This window comes from Macaca fascicularis, chromosome 19 (genome assembly GCF_037993035.2).
Source record: "Macaca fascicularis isolate 582-1 chromosome 19, T2T-MFA8v1.1".
Lineage (NCBI taxonomy): Eukaryota > Metazoa > Chordata > Mammalia > Primates > Cercopithecidae > Macaca > Macaca fascicularis.
In genome coordinates, this window is record NC_088393.1 from 39,732,328 (window position 1) to 39,748,731 (window position 16,404).

General features: G+C 39.5%; 1 protein-coding gene across 14 annotated transcripts in view; it reads left to right on the forward strand.

Moving 5' to 3' along the window:
- DPY19L3 (dpy-19 like C-mannosyltransferase 3) overlaps window positions 1-16,404 on the forward strand; it is an 81,800-nt gene that overhangs the window by 57,451 nt on the left and 7,945 nt on the right. For 8 of the 14 annotated variants that reach the window (XR_012427401.1, XR_286566.4, XM_005588733.4 and 5 more), the window contains 5 exons: window positions 1,569-1,691; window positions 2,072-2,183; window positions 2,933-2,989; window positions 6,922-7,004; window positions 15,978-16,110. Coding sequence is in view for 8 of the 14 variants with exons in the window: in XM_005588733.4 (XP_005588790.2) it covers window positions 1,569-1,691; window positions 2,072-2,183; window positions 2,933-2,989; window positions 6,922-7,004; window positions 15,978-16,110 (508 nt within the window). In the remaining 6 variants the exon portion in view is untranslated. Of the gene's footprint in view, window positions 1-1,568; window positions 1,692-2,071; window positions 2,184-2,932; window positions 2,990-5,680; window positions 5,833-6,921; window positions 7,035-15,977; window positions 16,111-16,404 lie in introns of those variants that run through there. The other 6 variants (XR_012427404.1, XR_012427405.1, XR_012427402.1 and 3 more) reach the window with 4 other exon arrangements.

The following is a 16,404-nucleotide window of genomic DNA, read 5'->3' on the forward strand; positions in this document are numbered from 1 at the left end:
TTAACTAGTAGCCTTTACTGTTGTTTTCTTTTTCCCTCGACAACAAATTGTGCAACATCTAAACACTGATCAGTCTTAACATCACTGAAGTGGAGACAGCCAGGCAATGTGTGCTTCCCAGTGTAATGCGATGTGGAGTAGAGCTGTCCCGCTTTCTGTGGGAATATGTTTCAAGTCCCTCAGTGGATGCCTGAAACTTTGGATGGTTTCAGACCCTCTGTATACTATGTTTTTTTCCCATACATACATCCCTGTGATAAAGTTTCATTTATAAATTAACCATGGTAAGGGATTAACAATAATCATAAAATACAACAATCAATAGCAACATGCCAGCATCACTTCTCTTGCACTTTGGGGTCTTAATTAAGTAAAATAAGGGCTGCTTGAACACAAACAATACAGGGACATTTAAATGTATCTTACTTTATTAGTAGTTTAGTAGCTGAATGTATCTGCTTGTCTGTCTCAGGTGAGTGGGTAGAGTATACAGCGTGGAAACACAGGAGCAAGGGATGATGATCTGTGTCTCAGGTGGGACAGACAAGGGTGGAGAGATTTCATCATGCAACATAGAATAACGTGTAATTCAGCACTGAATAGTTTATTTCTGGAATTTTCCATTTAATATTTTCGGACAGCAGTTTCCTCAGTAACAAACCACTGAAAGTGAATCCACAGATGAGAGGGGACTACTGTGCATCATAACCCCGTGAAGTGTTCTTGCCAAAACACTGAACTTGTGTCTAATAAACCTCTAGATCTAATTACGAGTTTACAAAAAGCATGAAGTGTATAACCACCCCTGTGAGGCACACCTGGGAGACGGGAACAGCGTCAGGACGTGTGTTCCGTGTTCTTCCCCAAACAAATGGCCTGCTTTTTAAAAAAAGGAGATACTTTTATAGATCAAAAGATATTTAAAGAGATGTGTTAGTGAAATGCAATGTGCAGTTCTTAGTTCCTGATTCAGAGAAACCTGAAAAAAGCAGTTGATGCAAACAGGGAAAATAGAACATGAACTGGGTATTAGATGATGATAAGGAATTAATGTTACTTTTATTGGGTGTAATAATTTTAATGTAGCTGTGTTTGATAAAAGTCATCTTTTGGATATCAGGAGGTATTGGTAGGTTAAAAATGTGATTTTTGAGGGTTCATAAAAAACTGAATTCCAAGTTAATGGATGTGTTTTTTGCTTTTATTTGTAAAAATTTGAAAAATACTCATAACTGGTAAAACATCTTTTAAAGATCTCTTTCAGTTTCAGAGATTCCAAAAAAATTTGGTTTTTTTTTTGCATTCTCTTTTTTAAAGAATTGAAGCACTTTAAATTTTTACTTCAAAGATGCTGTGAAATTTCAGTTTTTCTCATTATTAATGCATTTATATTGTTATACTTTTAGCCTCATAAATTCAAAATTGATCATTGCAAATTCATTTCATCTTATGGAAATAATCAAATCTGAATATATAGAGGCATACATTTCTTGTGTCTTCTTCTTTTAAAAAGATCTAACTAAAATTATGTTTCCAGCTCAAATTTTGTATGTTGCTGTTTTACTCAGTGATTCTACAAGTCAACAATCCGTGGGTAAAATGGAAAAAGGCACAGTTAACCTGAAACCAGAAACTGCCTACAACTTAATACATACCATTCTGTTTGGATTCTTGGCATTGAGTACAATGAGGTATTTTTCTTACCTGTTTGTTTACTTTTTAATTTGACCACTCTTGATGTTACTTAGCAATATAATGTGGAAAGTGACAGTCATCTTCATTAATAATCATGGTTCCCATAAAATCATCCTTATATACTATCTTCTCTCAGTATAAAATATTCATCATCAGTTTTTACAATTAATTACAAACATGCCTCTACGTTTTACTCAAAACATAGTCCTCAAAAGGCAGTGGAGTTAAACAATGAACCCTTCGGCAAATGGCATCTGCATAGTTTTAAGTAAGATTTTGCCGTCATAGACTGTAAAGCTGCCTTTGTAGGTATCTCAGAATCCAGGTTTATATACAACTAGTACTTCCTGACTTGCGCCTGTGTCTATTCTTGCAGAATGAAGTACCTCTGGACGTCACACATGTGCGTGTTCGCATCATTCGGCCTATGTAGCCCCGAAATATGGGAGTTACTTCTGAAGTCAGTCCATCTTTATAACCCAAAGAGGGTCAGTGTCATCCCTTTTTCCATCTCCTTTTGTGACTTGTAGTATTTCTTTCATACCACTTTTTTTTGTTTGTTTTTCAGTAGCAGTGAGATAAAATGGATACTGAAATTGAAGCTAAAAATACATAATTGATATATTAAGATTTTATAGGGAATTATTTTAAAATAATTTTATTTTAAAAAATTACTTCTTTTTTCTCAGACTGTAAGTTAGATATATTCATTATACAGAATTTGGAAATACAAAAAAAGCACAAAAGGGGAATTAAAATTACCAATACACCCCTTGTCCGGAATTATAACTGTTATTATTATAATGTATTTTCATAAAGATAATTATTAATACATGTATGACCATTTCTCAATAGCCTATAAATGCAGTTTTCAATTGTTCTACTCCATAAATTCACTAGGTGGCAATATGGTAGAAGCTGCAGATATCTTACAAATGATTAGAATCCTCATATCGACTCAGTTATTCTGCATATTGGAGACTTGTGCTCCATTAAATTATATTTCTGGTATTTTTTTAAGTCATATATTTACAAAGCAAAACTGTAAGTCAAAAGTGTTTTAAAAGCTGGGCACAGTGGCTCACTCCTATAATCCTAGCTGCTCAGGAGGCTGAAACAGGAAGATCACTTGAGCCCAAGAATTCCAGGCCAGGCTAGGCAACATAGCACAATCCTGTCTCTCAAAAAAGAAAAAGTTCAAAATACTTGTAATCTAAATAATGTCTTTCTTATATAGATATGTATAATGCGATATTCAGTACCGATATTAATACTGCTGTATCTATGCTATAAGGTAAGACTGATTTTCCTCATTCTTGTCATTCATTTATTTAGCAAAATAATTGCTTTGATTCAGTGTATTTTTTGTATTATTTGGCAAATAGAGTGGTTTGTGGAGGTTATAAATACCTCCTTAGCTTCTTACTGCAGGTGACATTGATTGGAAAACGGATCTTTTTCCCAAATAGTTTTAACAAGTAAAAACATGATAGCAAAAACTACTATAGCATTTAATAATTCTAATTAATTTTGGTTTAGACTATTAATATTCAGCTGATGCAAATTCTGAAAATAAGGTGTTTTCAGGCTATTTTGAAATGAAAGTAGAAAAATTATTTTCCCGTTACCTGATTTATATAGACTAAGAGATTTTTAAATGTATCTTACTTTAAGCTCCATATTTTGTTAGATGCTTATCTTCATAAGAGAATTAGACACATAAATAAATAGTGTCTAAGGCTAGGCTTTTTTAAATCTGTTCTTCAGTATCAATAGGAAGTATTTGAATTTTTCATATTCTCATTTGACTAGTTTCTGAAACAGCATGAACTGCCCTTTAATTCAGATATTATCAGAGACAATGATCATTGGTCAGGTTGACTGTGGCTTTTTGTCACATCTTTGACACTGACAGTGTTGAATCATTCCCAGGGCAGATAGCACAGACTGTTTTACCCAATTGAGCTTCTGACCTCTCTTTTTAAAAAACTTAACATAGTAAGTTTAGATTTTTTTTCCTTTAAGTTTTACTTTGAGTTAGAATGACGGATTTCAGACTCTACCGTGTAGAGCTGTTCTCTGATTCGGGAGGGTGGCTAAAAGCAGGGCTGATGGGGCCTCCCACAGAGAGGATCAGCTAGAACAGCGCAGCTTTGGGGTTTATTTGCTTATATTTTCATGTAGGATTTTGTGAACCAAAGGTTTCAGGCTAAAGAAAATATTGCTAAATACTATATTGTAAATATTTCAAAGAAATGTGTTCTGTCATGAGCCTATCAAAACATTTACCATTAGCAAAACTCTGTGCTAACTCCTGGATATTAAAAAAAACACAAATAGATTTATGCCTCCCCGCCTCTGGGAATTTTATTGCTCTAATGTAAATAACTGAAACTCATTAAAAACATCTAGACACCAACAATTAAGGATTAAACAGTATATGTTACTGAGGAGTCCAGTCAGTTTACCTTTCTTTACACAATGATGCTGAGGATTAAAGCACACTCCTCACAGAAAAGATAAAGCCCATGCATGTTTTTCTCACCACTGAAGCTGTACCAGACAATAATCATCTTTCACACTGCCCGTGTGCATGTAGGTTCAGTTCTTTTATGTCTCAGCTATCTATTGAAATTTTACGGATTTTTTTTTTTTTTTTTTTTTTTGCTGTTTGAGGACTGAAGTTGTTTGTTTGTAATAAAATTGAAGAAGGACATTGTGTAAGAAGTAAACTGTCGTAGGGAGTGCTGTCTCTTGAAGCATGGTCCTCAGATAAATAGCATCAGCATCTCTTGGGATCCTGTAAACATGCATGTGTTTGGCTCCCACTCCAGACCTACTGAGTCAGAAGCGTGGGAGTCCAGTACAGAAATAGGCACTTAACCAGCCCCCCAAGTTTAAGAACCCCCTGCTGTAGCGTTTACAGGGTTTCTTAGCAGTGGCACGTTGACACTTGGGCCAGAGAATTCTTTGCCGCCTGGGGCGGGGGCGGTCCTGTGTGCTGTAGGCTGCTCTGCGGCACCTTCACCCTCTGCCCGCTCATTGAAGCACCTCTCCCCTGGCTGCAACAACCAGAAATGTCACCAGACGTTGCCAAACACCCTGGGACTAGGGCTGGGGGCACAATCTCTCCTCTCACTCCTCTTGAAAACTACTGATATAGAAGAACCAGGACGGCTAAAGAAGCCATCATCTCCAGGAAATCCTTCCAGGTTTTCCCTGAATGAGGGAGTTAGTATCCTAAGGAATCCTCCAAAAGACTGTTGGCCTAGCCTCTTGATACAGGACTTCAGGAGAAATCCTAATGCATTCCACTTTCACTGTGTAAAATAGTTCAGATATTTCATCTCCACAAAACATATATAAAATCACAGAGAAAATAATGATGTTATGGGTATGAGGGGTTACCCTGAAACTGAATCTGTTTTCCAACTATTCCAACTCTTACAGACTTACCTGTAAGTAACGTGAATTCATGTTTCAAAGCCTGATTTCAGTTTTACATTGCAATTGTAATTAGGGTTTCAAAATTTCTTGTTTATACTACCAATTTTACTGTATCTCTCTTTAGGATAAGCCTATTAAAAGGAAAAAAGCATGTACTAGCCTCCACTCTGAAGTCAAGACTTTAGTAAAATTAGTACATTGGTCTTGATTAACTTACTTGGATTGCTGAAATCCCTACTATTGATTGGTAAAAACAGCAGTTAGTTAATTCAGCACTTTCATATGGTTAAAGGAGTTTGCCACAAAATTCTCACTAGCTTTTAACATTTTCAGAATTAGTAACTTTCAAACTAGAAAAATACCTAATATTCATTGAGTTCACAGATTTCAAATATGTTTATGCTGTAAGAATTAGAGCATTTCATTAAAAAGTTGATATTCTATTGGTTATCAAATTAATAAGGAAAAATAGATCATTGAAATATTACAAAGGTATCATTTAATCAGTAATTTTTACTACATCTCTTCCAAAAACTAGAACCAGAAGTCCTGAACCTGATATCCCATCACTAGCAATTTTCCTGATTCACCCACCCAGGAGACAAGATTTGAATGAGCAGTAAAAATGGCCAAAGATGAGATGACCAAAAAAAAAGTGATAGGTCTCAAACACAGCCAGAGATCAATCAGGTGCTGCTTTAATTCTACTAGTGGTTCTTAAATAAAAGTATTCTATTTTCTATGTCAGTGGAGCATACATACGTTGTCACTGGTGGTCTGTGCTAATATGTGAAATGAATTCTGCCTTTAACCTTAGGATGTATATAGATATGATCAAGTCTTTTTAGTCAACTGTCATTTGATAAAAACAATTAAGATTTAGTTAATTGTTGAATTAAATGGACTTAAGGTATTAGATAAGTGGGTTATTCAGAGAGTAGTTTTTATATTTTATTTACAAAATCTTAAGTTGACCAGGAGGCACCAAGTGGTATAAATAGAACCAGATGTAGCAGATTGTCCTGGAGAGCCCTACATTTAAAGATTCTTCTCTCTCATTGTACCAGCAATTATATTAATATATGTCAAACCATTTGACCAGATTTCTAGTACAAAAATAGTCATGCTATTATGAAATGAAAAGGGGGCTGGATTTGGAGCCAGGGTCCAGGTTGTAGCTCTGCCACTTGTGACTTGGTCAAGTCAGATACCTCTCTGAGCCGCAGTTTCCACACTTCTAAATGAAAAATAAATCCCAGTGGGTGATGCTGCCTATTGCATCATCCATGTCATGGGTTATTGTGAGGATAAAACAATGCCATATTCTAAAACATTTTTGCAGCCATAAAACGGCTCTGTCTTCTACAGGATACATTCTACTTTTGGGGGTAAATTGCGTGGTATTAGTTAATTACATATTCCTAACGGACTCTGAGCTTTCTCATGGTTGGCATTTTTGTCATGTCAAGATAATGTTTTGTCAGGTATTAACATCACATACAATAGCATTTTTATTGGAGCAAGCTAAAAGGCTCATTTTTTAAAGTTGGCGATACCTCTCATCCTGATTAGCTTCAGATGAAGATAATTTCAGACACTTCCCAGACGCCAGTTCCCTTGCATTAGGAGGGTTGCTGCAGAGGTGAAATAGTTGTATATTCCAGTTGCCATGTTTGTTTAGTTCACACATTATATACAGTTTATCTTTTTTTCATTTAATCTTAGTGATAGTTGTGGGTATAGGGGTGGATTTTGTTTTTGTTTTGTTTTTAATTTCAGTTCTGGCCAGGAATGATGGATGAACTCTCCGAGTTGAGAGAATTCTATGATCCAGATACAGTGGAGCTGATGAACTGGATTAAGTAAGAGGATTTTATTTAACTTTTAAAATTGTAAGTGCCTTTTAAGAGTCACTATAGACCACATTTGGTTTTGGGGGGTTTTTGTTTGTTTCTGAATCTAATTATGAAGAAACATTCGTCCTTACTAAATTTTTCTTTAAAACTCCATAATTGAAAATAACGTCTTTCTATTCAAGAAATATTCTCTCCAACTGTATCTCATGAAGAAAGGGAAAATACCCATTTGGAGAGGAAAACAATTTCAATAAAGACATTTCAAACCACTGACAGAAATGGCAATAAAAGTTTACTTATAGTATCTGTTGAAACTTAAAACTTTATGTCTCTGCCAATTTTATCTCTATTATTTTCATTTTAATACCATTCTGATTTTCTACTAATGGTGACACTTCAAAGTATTCTTTCTGGCCAGTCACAATGGCTCACGCCTGAAATCCCAGCACTTTGGGGGGCTGAGGTGGGCTTATCACCCGAGGTCAGTAGTTCAAGACTAGCCTGGCCAACATGATGAAACCCCTTCTGTCTCTACCAAAAATACAAAAATTAGCCAGGCAGGCGCCTATAGTCCTAGCTACTCAGGAGGCTGAGGCAGGAAAATCACTTGAACTCGGGAGGGGGAGGTTGCAGTGAGCCGAGATTGCGCTACCACACTTCATCCTGGGCAACAGAGCGAGACACTCTGTCAAAAAAAAAAAAAAAGAAAGGAAAGGAAATATTCTTCCCTCGTTAATTATTTTTAAATTATACTGTAAACTCCAGTTAAGTAGAGGCTCATGCCAGCTCAGTGCAGATTTTATGTTAACTCATCATATTGCCAAAGCTTAGGACCAGAGAAAGTTTTAGATACAAAACCTGGCACCTTCCGTCTTGAATATAATGCTTTAGTGTCCTGTTGGCTCTTATTTCTTCTGGCACTTTGTTGTTTTGCCTCAGCATTCAGCATCTGAATGAAATTTGTGTATTTCAAAGCTTTATTAACAAAACCTGCCTCTCACCAGCAAAAATAAACTTTTCTACCTGGAGCACCATTCCTATGCCCTGGTTCCCTACTTTTAACCAGAAAGCCGTATTCACACGTAAGTAGAGGCTGCGCATCACATGTGGTGCCTTCTGAAAACATTGGCTGGATTGGCTGCATCACTTGGGATGTTAGTGGCCATTTCAGCACCTGCCCATGGCTAACATCAGCCCTGAGTGTCTGCAGAGATGGTCAGTGCTTGATAGCTGAGGCCTTCTAGGGCAACGCGTGGATCTCATAGAGATTTATGTCTAAAACACACCCGTGGCTTTGGCCCTAATATCGGGCTGGGTGTGACTAGATTCAGTCAATATAATTTTTCACATATTTCTAGTGCTGAGAGCAGTAAGCCATGCTTTGTCTTTATTTATTTAATTTTAAATCATGCCAGACAATTACAGAGTAAATAATTCCTTCAGTATTTATTATGTACAGGAAAAGAGAGTTATTCATGTAAAGGAAAGCTAATTTTGCATTAACTATAGTCGGCTGGAAATTTATGGCGTACATCTGAAGTTGAGGCTGATATTTTCTATTTTCAGGACTCTACTGTTGAAATTAATGCTGGAGGACCCCTGCTTTCTGGTAGCATCCTGAAGGTGTTGGGTCTTCCAGATCTCCTTAGATGAGCACCATAAACACCCCAGTCTTTCAGGAATTAATTATAAAGTCATTAAAAATGTATTCTAGCAGAGCCCCGGTTTATCTTTGGCAGTCTTAGACTAGATATATTTATTTGTAGTGCCTTTATTTTTATATTTTTCCCCACAGAAAATTAAAGTAACATTTCTGGCTGTGAAAAATTGTGGATGAGAGATGATTCCAGGTGTAAAGAAGAGAATACAAGTGTCCTATTTCCCTTGTTTGGGAGGTGATGTTCACTCTTCAGACCCTCCTTTTCTTAACAGCTCCTCTCCCTGTAGTGCCTTTGTAGTAGACATACTCTTTTAGCTTTTTTTTTTTTTTCTCAGCAACTGAAGGATTTGCATTGTTCCAAAAAATTTGTTCTATTGTGATCTAGTCTCGGCTTTTTCCCCTAAAATTCTTCAAATCTAAATATTATTTTTGTAAAACCAGCTGCTTGGCATGTTTGCAAAGTAAGCGTAAGTGGTGATGAATGTATGCCAAAATAGGGTCTATGTAGACATCAGATATGTTTGTTTAAATCAACACTCAAATCCACACTGGCCTGTAAGGCGTGGATTCCAAACGCAAGTGACCGCCTTAATATTCTTTTAACCTGCCCTGATTTCTTCTGTTTTTGAGACATAAAATATGACCTTCAAGTTTCACCTCACTGCTTTGATTAGTCACACGGTATCCATGTTATTAGCAAGTATGAATTGTGCTGGAGAAAAGGCTGCGGCCTAAGGACTCTTTCAAATGCATGGGCTGCGTCTGAAAGAGTCCTAAGATGCCTGGCAGAGAACCAGCGCTGTCCCTGAGGGCTGCCTCTGTCCTCCCCTGCCTGTCTTCCTGTCTGCCCTGTTCCCAGACAGTCAAAGCAGACACACTCAAATGTCTGTCTTCTGCCCATGCAGTCATCACGGCATCTGTCGGACAGGGGCACAGCCTCCATTATGGGAGGGATGGCTGCCCTTGGGATGAATCACAACTGGAGAAATAGTGGCCTGCAGAAACCCTGGGGACACCTCAAGTGACCCTCCATTTTGGCACACAGCACCCCTTATGTGAAGTGTTGAAAAGAAGCTTATCCGTCCTCTTCATCACTCACATACCTGGAAGTGTCCCGCCGCGTGTCCTTGCTGCTGGGGAAAGCCACACCCCACACGAGGTGTCACTATTGTGCTCCTGGACACAGGGCTTCAGCTCGGAGATTCAGGCTTTCCAAGTATTCTCGGAGGGCTTCTCTGCTTTGAGGGTAAATTGAAAGATGTGGTTGCCTCAGTGGGAGTTGGTTCTTTCTTTTTCAGAGGCTGAAGAGATATCCTCAAGGGAAAACAAAGGGCATTACTCTAGGGGAACACTTAAAATGAGAAGGTTCATACCCAAGGAATTGGATTCCTGTGAAGAGTCTTAAAGCCTTAACTAATTTATAAAGTTACTCCACATCTGAAGTTGTGCACTTGTTAATAGAGTTCAGCAGATGTTCATTGAGCACCAGCTGTGTATGGGCACCGCGTGAAGTGTGTGGATGCAGGTGGCACTCCACTGCAGCTGCCTCTCACTGGAGTAACTGCTGGGCTTCACCTCAGCACAGTTGCCCTCATTCTTCTCTCCCGGATTCTTACTCTACTCCATTTTAAGATCTTCAGTGGCTTAGCAAGTTCAGTGGGAAAGGTTTTTTTTAGATTTCTAATTTTAATAATAGAAAATGTTTTATGCTTTCCTATCTTTAGCTCCTAAAAGGAGTAGAGATTGAAGTTTCAGAATGAAACCAAGAGTGTTTAGGGATTAAGTTGCTCTTTATTACAAGGATGTTGTGACATTTGACATGTTGTTAAAGTCAGGGCCGCAGACTGCAGTAGCCCCAGCGGCCTTCCCTAAGAGCTGGGAGGCATGTCCAGCCTTCCACACCCCAGCTTTTGTGCATTCACCTGTCTGCTGCTCTCCACACTACACCGATGCATTGCATGCCTTGTTTTCAAGCAGATTTAAATGCATATATTCATATTTACCCTTCTCTCCTGATAAGGTTTCCTGGATACAAAATTAAAAACTTGGAATTTTTTTTTTTTTCCTTCTGGTATCTCTTTCAGCAAAAGTCAGGCGGTAGTTTTAAAGGTTTTCTGTGTGATTGGAAAGCACGTTTACCGCAGCAAGGCCGAATGCAACCACAATCTGTGGTTTCCATCTTGTTTTTTTGTGTCCTTGAATGTTTCATTTTTCGTTCCTGAAAATTTTCTTCTGACATTTTGCAAATAAGATAGACAGATCTATAGATGTGCATATTTTGAGGGATGACATTTTAGCTACTTCGCTTTAGGAGATTTTCACTGGAAATAGTCTCTTTCCAGTAATGAAACCTGTGTGTGCAGTATTTTCTCGATGGGTCTGAAAAAATGGACCAACTTTCTTTCACATTTAAGCAAAGCAGAAAGTGAGTGTATATTTTAAATATGATGTAGGCTAAGTTCAGACCTTAAATGCCTATAAGCCTCTTTTCTATTTAATGAATCATTTTATAGTATTTGCGTAATTCTATACATTTTTGAAGTGTAGATAAAGCAAATGTTCACACATTATATTATAATGCTCAGTTTCCCCATTAGTTCAACAGCAATTAACTTGTTGAAGCTTAGAGCTTCAAAAATAAATGAGATTATTTGTTCAAAATGCCATCAGGTCTTCCTGGAATGACATTTAAATTATATAATGTAAATCCATTTGACCTGTGAGTCCTTGTCATTATTTAGTGACATTTCTTACAGAACAAATTGTGTGCAGGTTGGGCAGCCTGCTATGGAGCTTGGCAGAGAGCTATAAAAACAAATTATCCTTTCATTTTATACATCATTTGTTCAAACATTTGTAAAAATTGCTTTGTTTTTCTATAATAGAGAAATGTCATTCAATGGTTAAAAGCACATTAGCTATTTTAGATACAGACCACAGACTGTATCAGGCAAGAGTGTGTGTGAAGGAAGAGCACCCAGCATTATGTCCATCACTGCGCGTGCTTTCAGCTAAGGACAACGAATCCCTTCTCCCTTTGCCTGCTAAATTTACCACAAAATAGAAAGGACAGTGAATATAAGTATCTTTTTAAGTTTAGAAATGTGTGATTGTTTCTCATTTTGTTCCACTTTGCTTGTAGCTTTTCCTTTGGCATTTGCCTTACGGGTAGAGTGAAGTATTGGAAGTAGCAGTGCTATTTCCCAGGTTTACCACGGAGCTGGCATATCAGACAAGGCCACATGGCACAGAGGAAAGAAGCATCATCCCTACTGTCCTCAGAAGTCAGTCATTTTCAAATAAGTGTTATTTTTTGTTTTATTTTATTCTATTTTATTTTTTAGGCTGAATCTCTGTCACCCAGGCTGTAGTGCAATGGCGTGATCTCGGCTCACTGCAACCTTCACCTTGCAGGTTCAAGCGATTCTCCTGCCTCAGCCTCCCATGCAGCTGGGACTACAGGCAGGCGCCACCACACTTGGCTTATTTGTGTATTTTGGGTAGAGATGGGGTTTCACCATGTTGGCTAGGCTGGTCTCGAACTCCTGACCTCAAGCAGTCTACCCATCTCAGCCTCCCAAAGTGTTAGGATTACAGGCGTGAGCTGCTACACCCAGCCAGAAGTATTATTTTTAATTCATCTTATAGGCATGAGGATATGTGTATTTTACTGCTTTAAAATAAAGCCACTTCCTCAGTGAAAGAGTATGTTAACAATCCAGAGGATTGTGGCACTAACACATTAAACAGAGATACTTCTTTTAAACTTTCTGACTTTTGCTAATAAGGCCAGACATTAAGAAAGTCACAACTTAATGAGCTTTATTCCACTTTTTATCTCATTTCCCCTGAGCAGCCATGTGTCACTCGCTCTGCTGGTGATGGCCCTGCTGTTGCCTTGGGGCTGCACCTGCCAGGGGCCAGGGGTGGGAGCCACTCAAGAGCTCTTAGAGCCTGCCCAGGAGAGAGCATCTTCAGTGACTGCTGTTTCATTTCCAGCTTAGCTGAAGGCCTGCAGTAAGCATTAGTAAATATGTGATAGACTAGGCTCACTACAGCACTGGGTTATTTTGAAGTGTCTCTCTGTAATGGGACCTGTTAAGTAAGCTTTTTTCTTTTTATGAGATGGAGTTTCGCTCTGTTGCTCAGGCTGGAGTGCAGTGGCATGATCTTGGTTCACTGCAACTTCTGCCTCCCAGGTTCAAGTGATTCTCCCTCCTCAGGCTCCTGAGTAGCTGGCATTACAGGCACCCACCACCACCATATTGGCCAGGCTGGTCTCAGACTACTGACCTCAAGTGATCTCCCCATCTTGGCCTCCGAAAGTGCTGGGATTACAGATATGAGCCACCACACCTGGCCTAAGTAAGCTTCTTGAAGGCAGTTTGTCATACCGTGTTTGCCAGCCCAGCACATAGTAGACCCTCGGCAATATTGTTTGAATAAAGAACGAACTTTATAACTCCCTAGAGGGCAGTTTAGGACTTTGGGCATTTAAGCCTTTGTGAACTCTAATTCATCCAAGGGCTATGATTATAGTCCAGGAGGCAGGCTGAAACCTTGTTCGTTAGCTGTGGCTGGATAACAAGGCCTGTCATCTTATCTCTGCTGTAATTATAAAATGCATGCTACACATAGCTTTGTGCATCTTCTTGGTGCTGAAGCTACACAGAGATTCCTATTATACATTCAAAACGGTGATGGTGAGACAGTCTTGTGATTGGAATGGATGTTGTAAGCTCAGCTGCCGGGTTTGTCTTTTGTGTAGAAGGCCAGCTTGGCACTGTTCAGGCAGTAAGACTACAAACCAGGATCACTCACCCCTGATAGCTCTCGCCTCCACCTCCTGCTCTGCCAGGCGTGGAAACCAGACTCATGTTCTTTCTGCATCTTAAATCTGTCTAGTTCAGAGGACCAAAGACAGCCACTTTTTGGCACGGATGTGTCAAGTTATCGTATCATTGATTGCTGTGGAATGGCTCGTGCCAGTTGAGAGTATTCAAAGGAAAGAAGCCTGGCTTGGAAAAATGGTGGCACTTTTAAAAATTAGTATTTGTTCGTACTTGTTTCCTTTAGCATTACACTCTGGGTGAGGGTAGCACAGTACACAAGGCCCAGAGTGTTTAGTAAGTGTCAGTTGAATTAAACTGAATTTCAGTAAAACCTTTCACTAAGGAATTCTGTGCACCTTCATTGCATTTTCATTGAAACCCTCTTATTCCTCTGACCACGTGGGACAAAATGTGAGACAGTCCCTGTAATTTGTTGGTACGGAGGACAGAGCTAACATCTATTTGTTCTTGTGTTCCTGGGTCTGTCAGAATGACAAGCTCTCAAGTGCAGCCAAGCTCACATGAAACTTTTTTCCTGCTGGAATCCGCATTCTAGACTCTGGCATGGGAGAGGGGATGCATATTATGTGTCATTATGTATGCTCATTGTCATTCCAGCCACTTTTTTTCCTCACTTAAGAACGCTTATTGGAATGCGAGTGAATGAGAGTGTCATTGTTAGAAAGAAAATCTTGAATTTTTCAAAAGTAAACTATTTGTAAATGTCACAACTTGAATTGTAGGATGTCTTGCTTGTAGACATCCAAGGCCTCTGTTGGATGGCGTTCACGCTGGAGTCTTAGCACTGAGTTGGAATAAATAAAACATCCTGGTGGGATGTATGAATGTGATGAGGCTTCTCTTAGAAACCGCAGCACCAGAGCTAGTTGCGTGCCCTGCTCCAAAACCATGGAGAACAGCCTGCCGTGGCTTTTTCTGCAAAGGATGTTGAATTTTAATGATTTTAAATAAACTCCTCACAACCGTCTTCCTCATTTTAGTTCAGTCCAGCAGGCGCAGACTCCTCTCAACACAAGAAGGATAAACGCATCCCGCAGTGTCCTCAGTGGGCCTCTGTGGGAAATTCTGCACTCAGGAGAATCCCTGGAAGAGAGCTCTTAGGGCCTCCTGAGAAATTAACTCCTTGACCGCTTGCAAGCGACCCTCAGATTTCAGGAAAAAAAAAAAAAAAGGAAAGGAATTAAATCAGCTACTATGATTCCTTTTTTCCAGGGAGGAAAAAGGAAAAATGCTTTCCCGGTATTCTGGGAGTCTTTTCTTGGTCCTTAGTCCCTGCCCTTCACACCCATGGGAGGCGGAGAATCGTAGTGTGGTGGGAGCTAGAAAGCGAGTTTGTGCCGTAATACTAGGGTGCCCTGTGTTCCTTAAACTGCATATAGTTTCTCATAATCAGGACTAAAGAAAAGTTATGTGTAAAATATTTGCGTTTTCACATCGGAAGTATTGTGTATTCCCCATATTGAGTAAGAAGATATTGGCTATTTCAGAATCTTGTTTCCATGGGTTTTTTTTGTTTGTTTGTTCGTTTGTTTGTTTTGAGATGGAGTCTCGCTCTGTCGCCCAGGCTGGAGTGCAGTGGCTGGATCTCAGCTCACTGCAAGCTCCACCTCCCGAGTTTATGCCATTCTCCTGCCTCAGCCTCTCAAGTAGCTGGGACCACAGGCGCCTGCCACCACGCCCGGCTAGTTTTTTTATTTTTTTTAGTAGAAACGGGTTTCACCGGGTTAGCCAGGATGGTCTCGATCTCCTGACCTCGTGATCCACCCGTCTCGACCTCCCAAAGTGCTGGGATTACAGGCTTGAGCCACCGCGCCCGGCCCCATGTTTTTTGTTATTGCTGCTAATTCTGTTTTTATTTTTGGTAGTATCTGTGATTTTTTTCCTTATTGCTTTTTTAAACAAAAACCCTTGGAATTGACATTATCACCTGCAGTTTCTGGCTTGATTTGTTATATGTTGCTTTAGGTAGCCCTTTTGTTAGGTTCGATACACAAGCAGTGGCAGTCTTTTAGGTTATTTTTGTTAGACTCTGCCCCTCTGGAACAACAGCAAGAGAGGATTGTGGGTCTTGGCCTAGAAGTCTGAGCTCAAAAGCTACACTGCCTGCCTTCTAAGACAATTCCTTATGAAAGTAAACCTAGCAAAACAGTAAGAGGCTTCCCCACTGCTATTCTGGTGAACAGTCAAAAACAGATACAAAACGTTGTTGTAAAAAATATGGGACTGGTGCAAAAGTAATTGAGGTTTCTACCATTGAAAGTAATGGCAAAAACCGCAATTACTTTTGCACTCACTGGTTTGAGTGGAAGTCAAAACCCAAGCAAACTCCCGTTTTTGTTTTTGTTTTTCCCTGATTCGTAACTCTTTGTAACATAGCTGGATTCTTTTGAAAGAGTTTGATATTGTCTTTGTTGTCTTTAAGGACCTCTTAACAGTGGGGTTAATTCAGACTCTAAAATCTTTCAGCTCTAACACTCCAAGAAAGGCTGTGTTTGCGGGAAGCATGCAGTTGCTGGCCGGAGTCAAGCTGTGCACGGGAAGGACCCTAACCAACCACCCGCACTACGAAGACAGCAGCCTGAGAGAGCGGACCAGAGCGGTGAGGGTTCCCTGTGCCTCCCCTCGCTTCTTGTGGCCAGCCATGGGCTGCATGTCCCTATGTGTGGTAAAGATGGGGCTGAATGCTGCACCCTCCAGCATTAGGTTAGGAGGGTGTGTTAGTCTGTTTTCACGCTACTGATAAAGGCATACCCAACACTGGGCAATTTACAGAAGAAAGAGAGGTTTAATGGACTTACAGTTCCACATGGCTGGGGAGGCCTCACAATCACGGCAGAAGGCAAGGAAGAGCAAGTCATGTCATACATGGATGGCAGCAGGCAAAGAGAGAGCT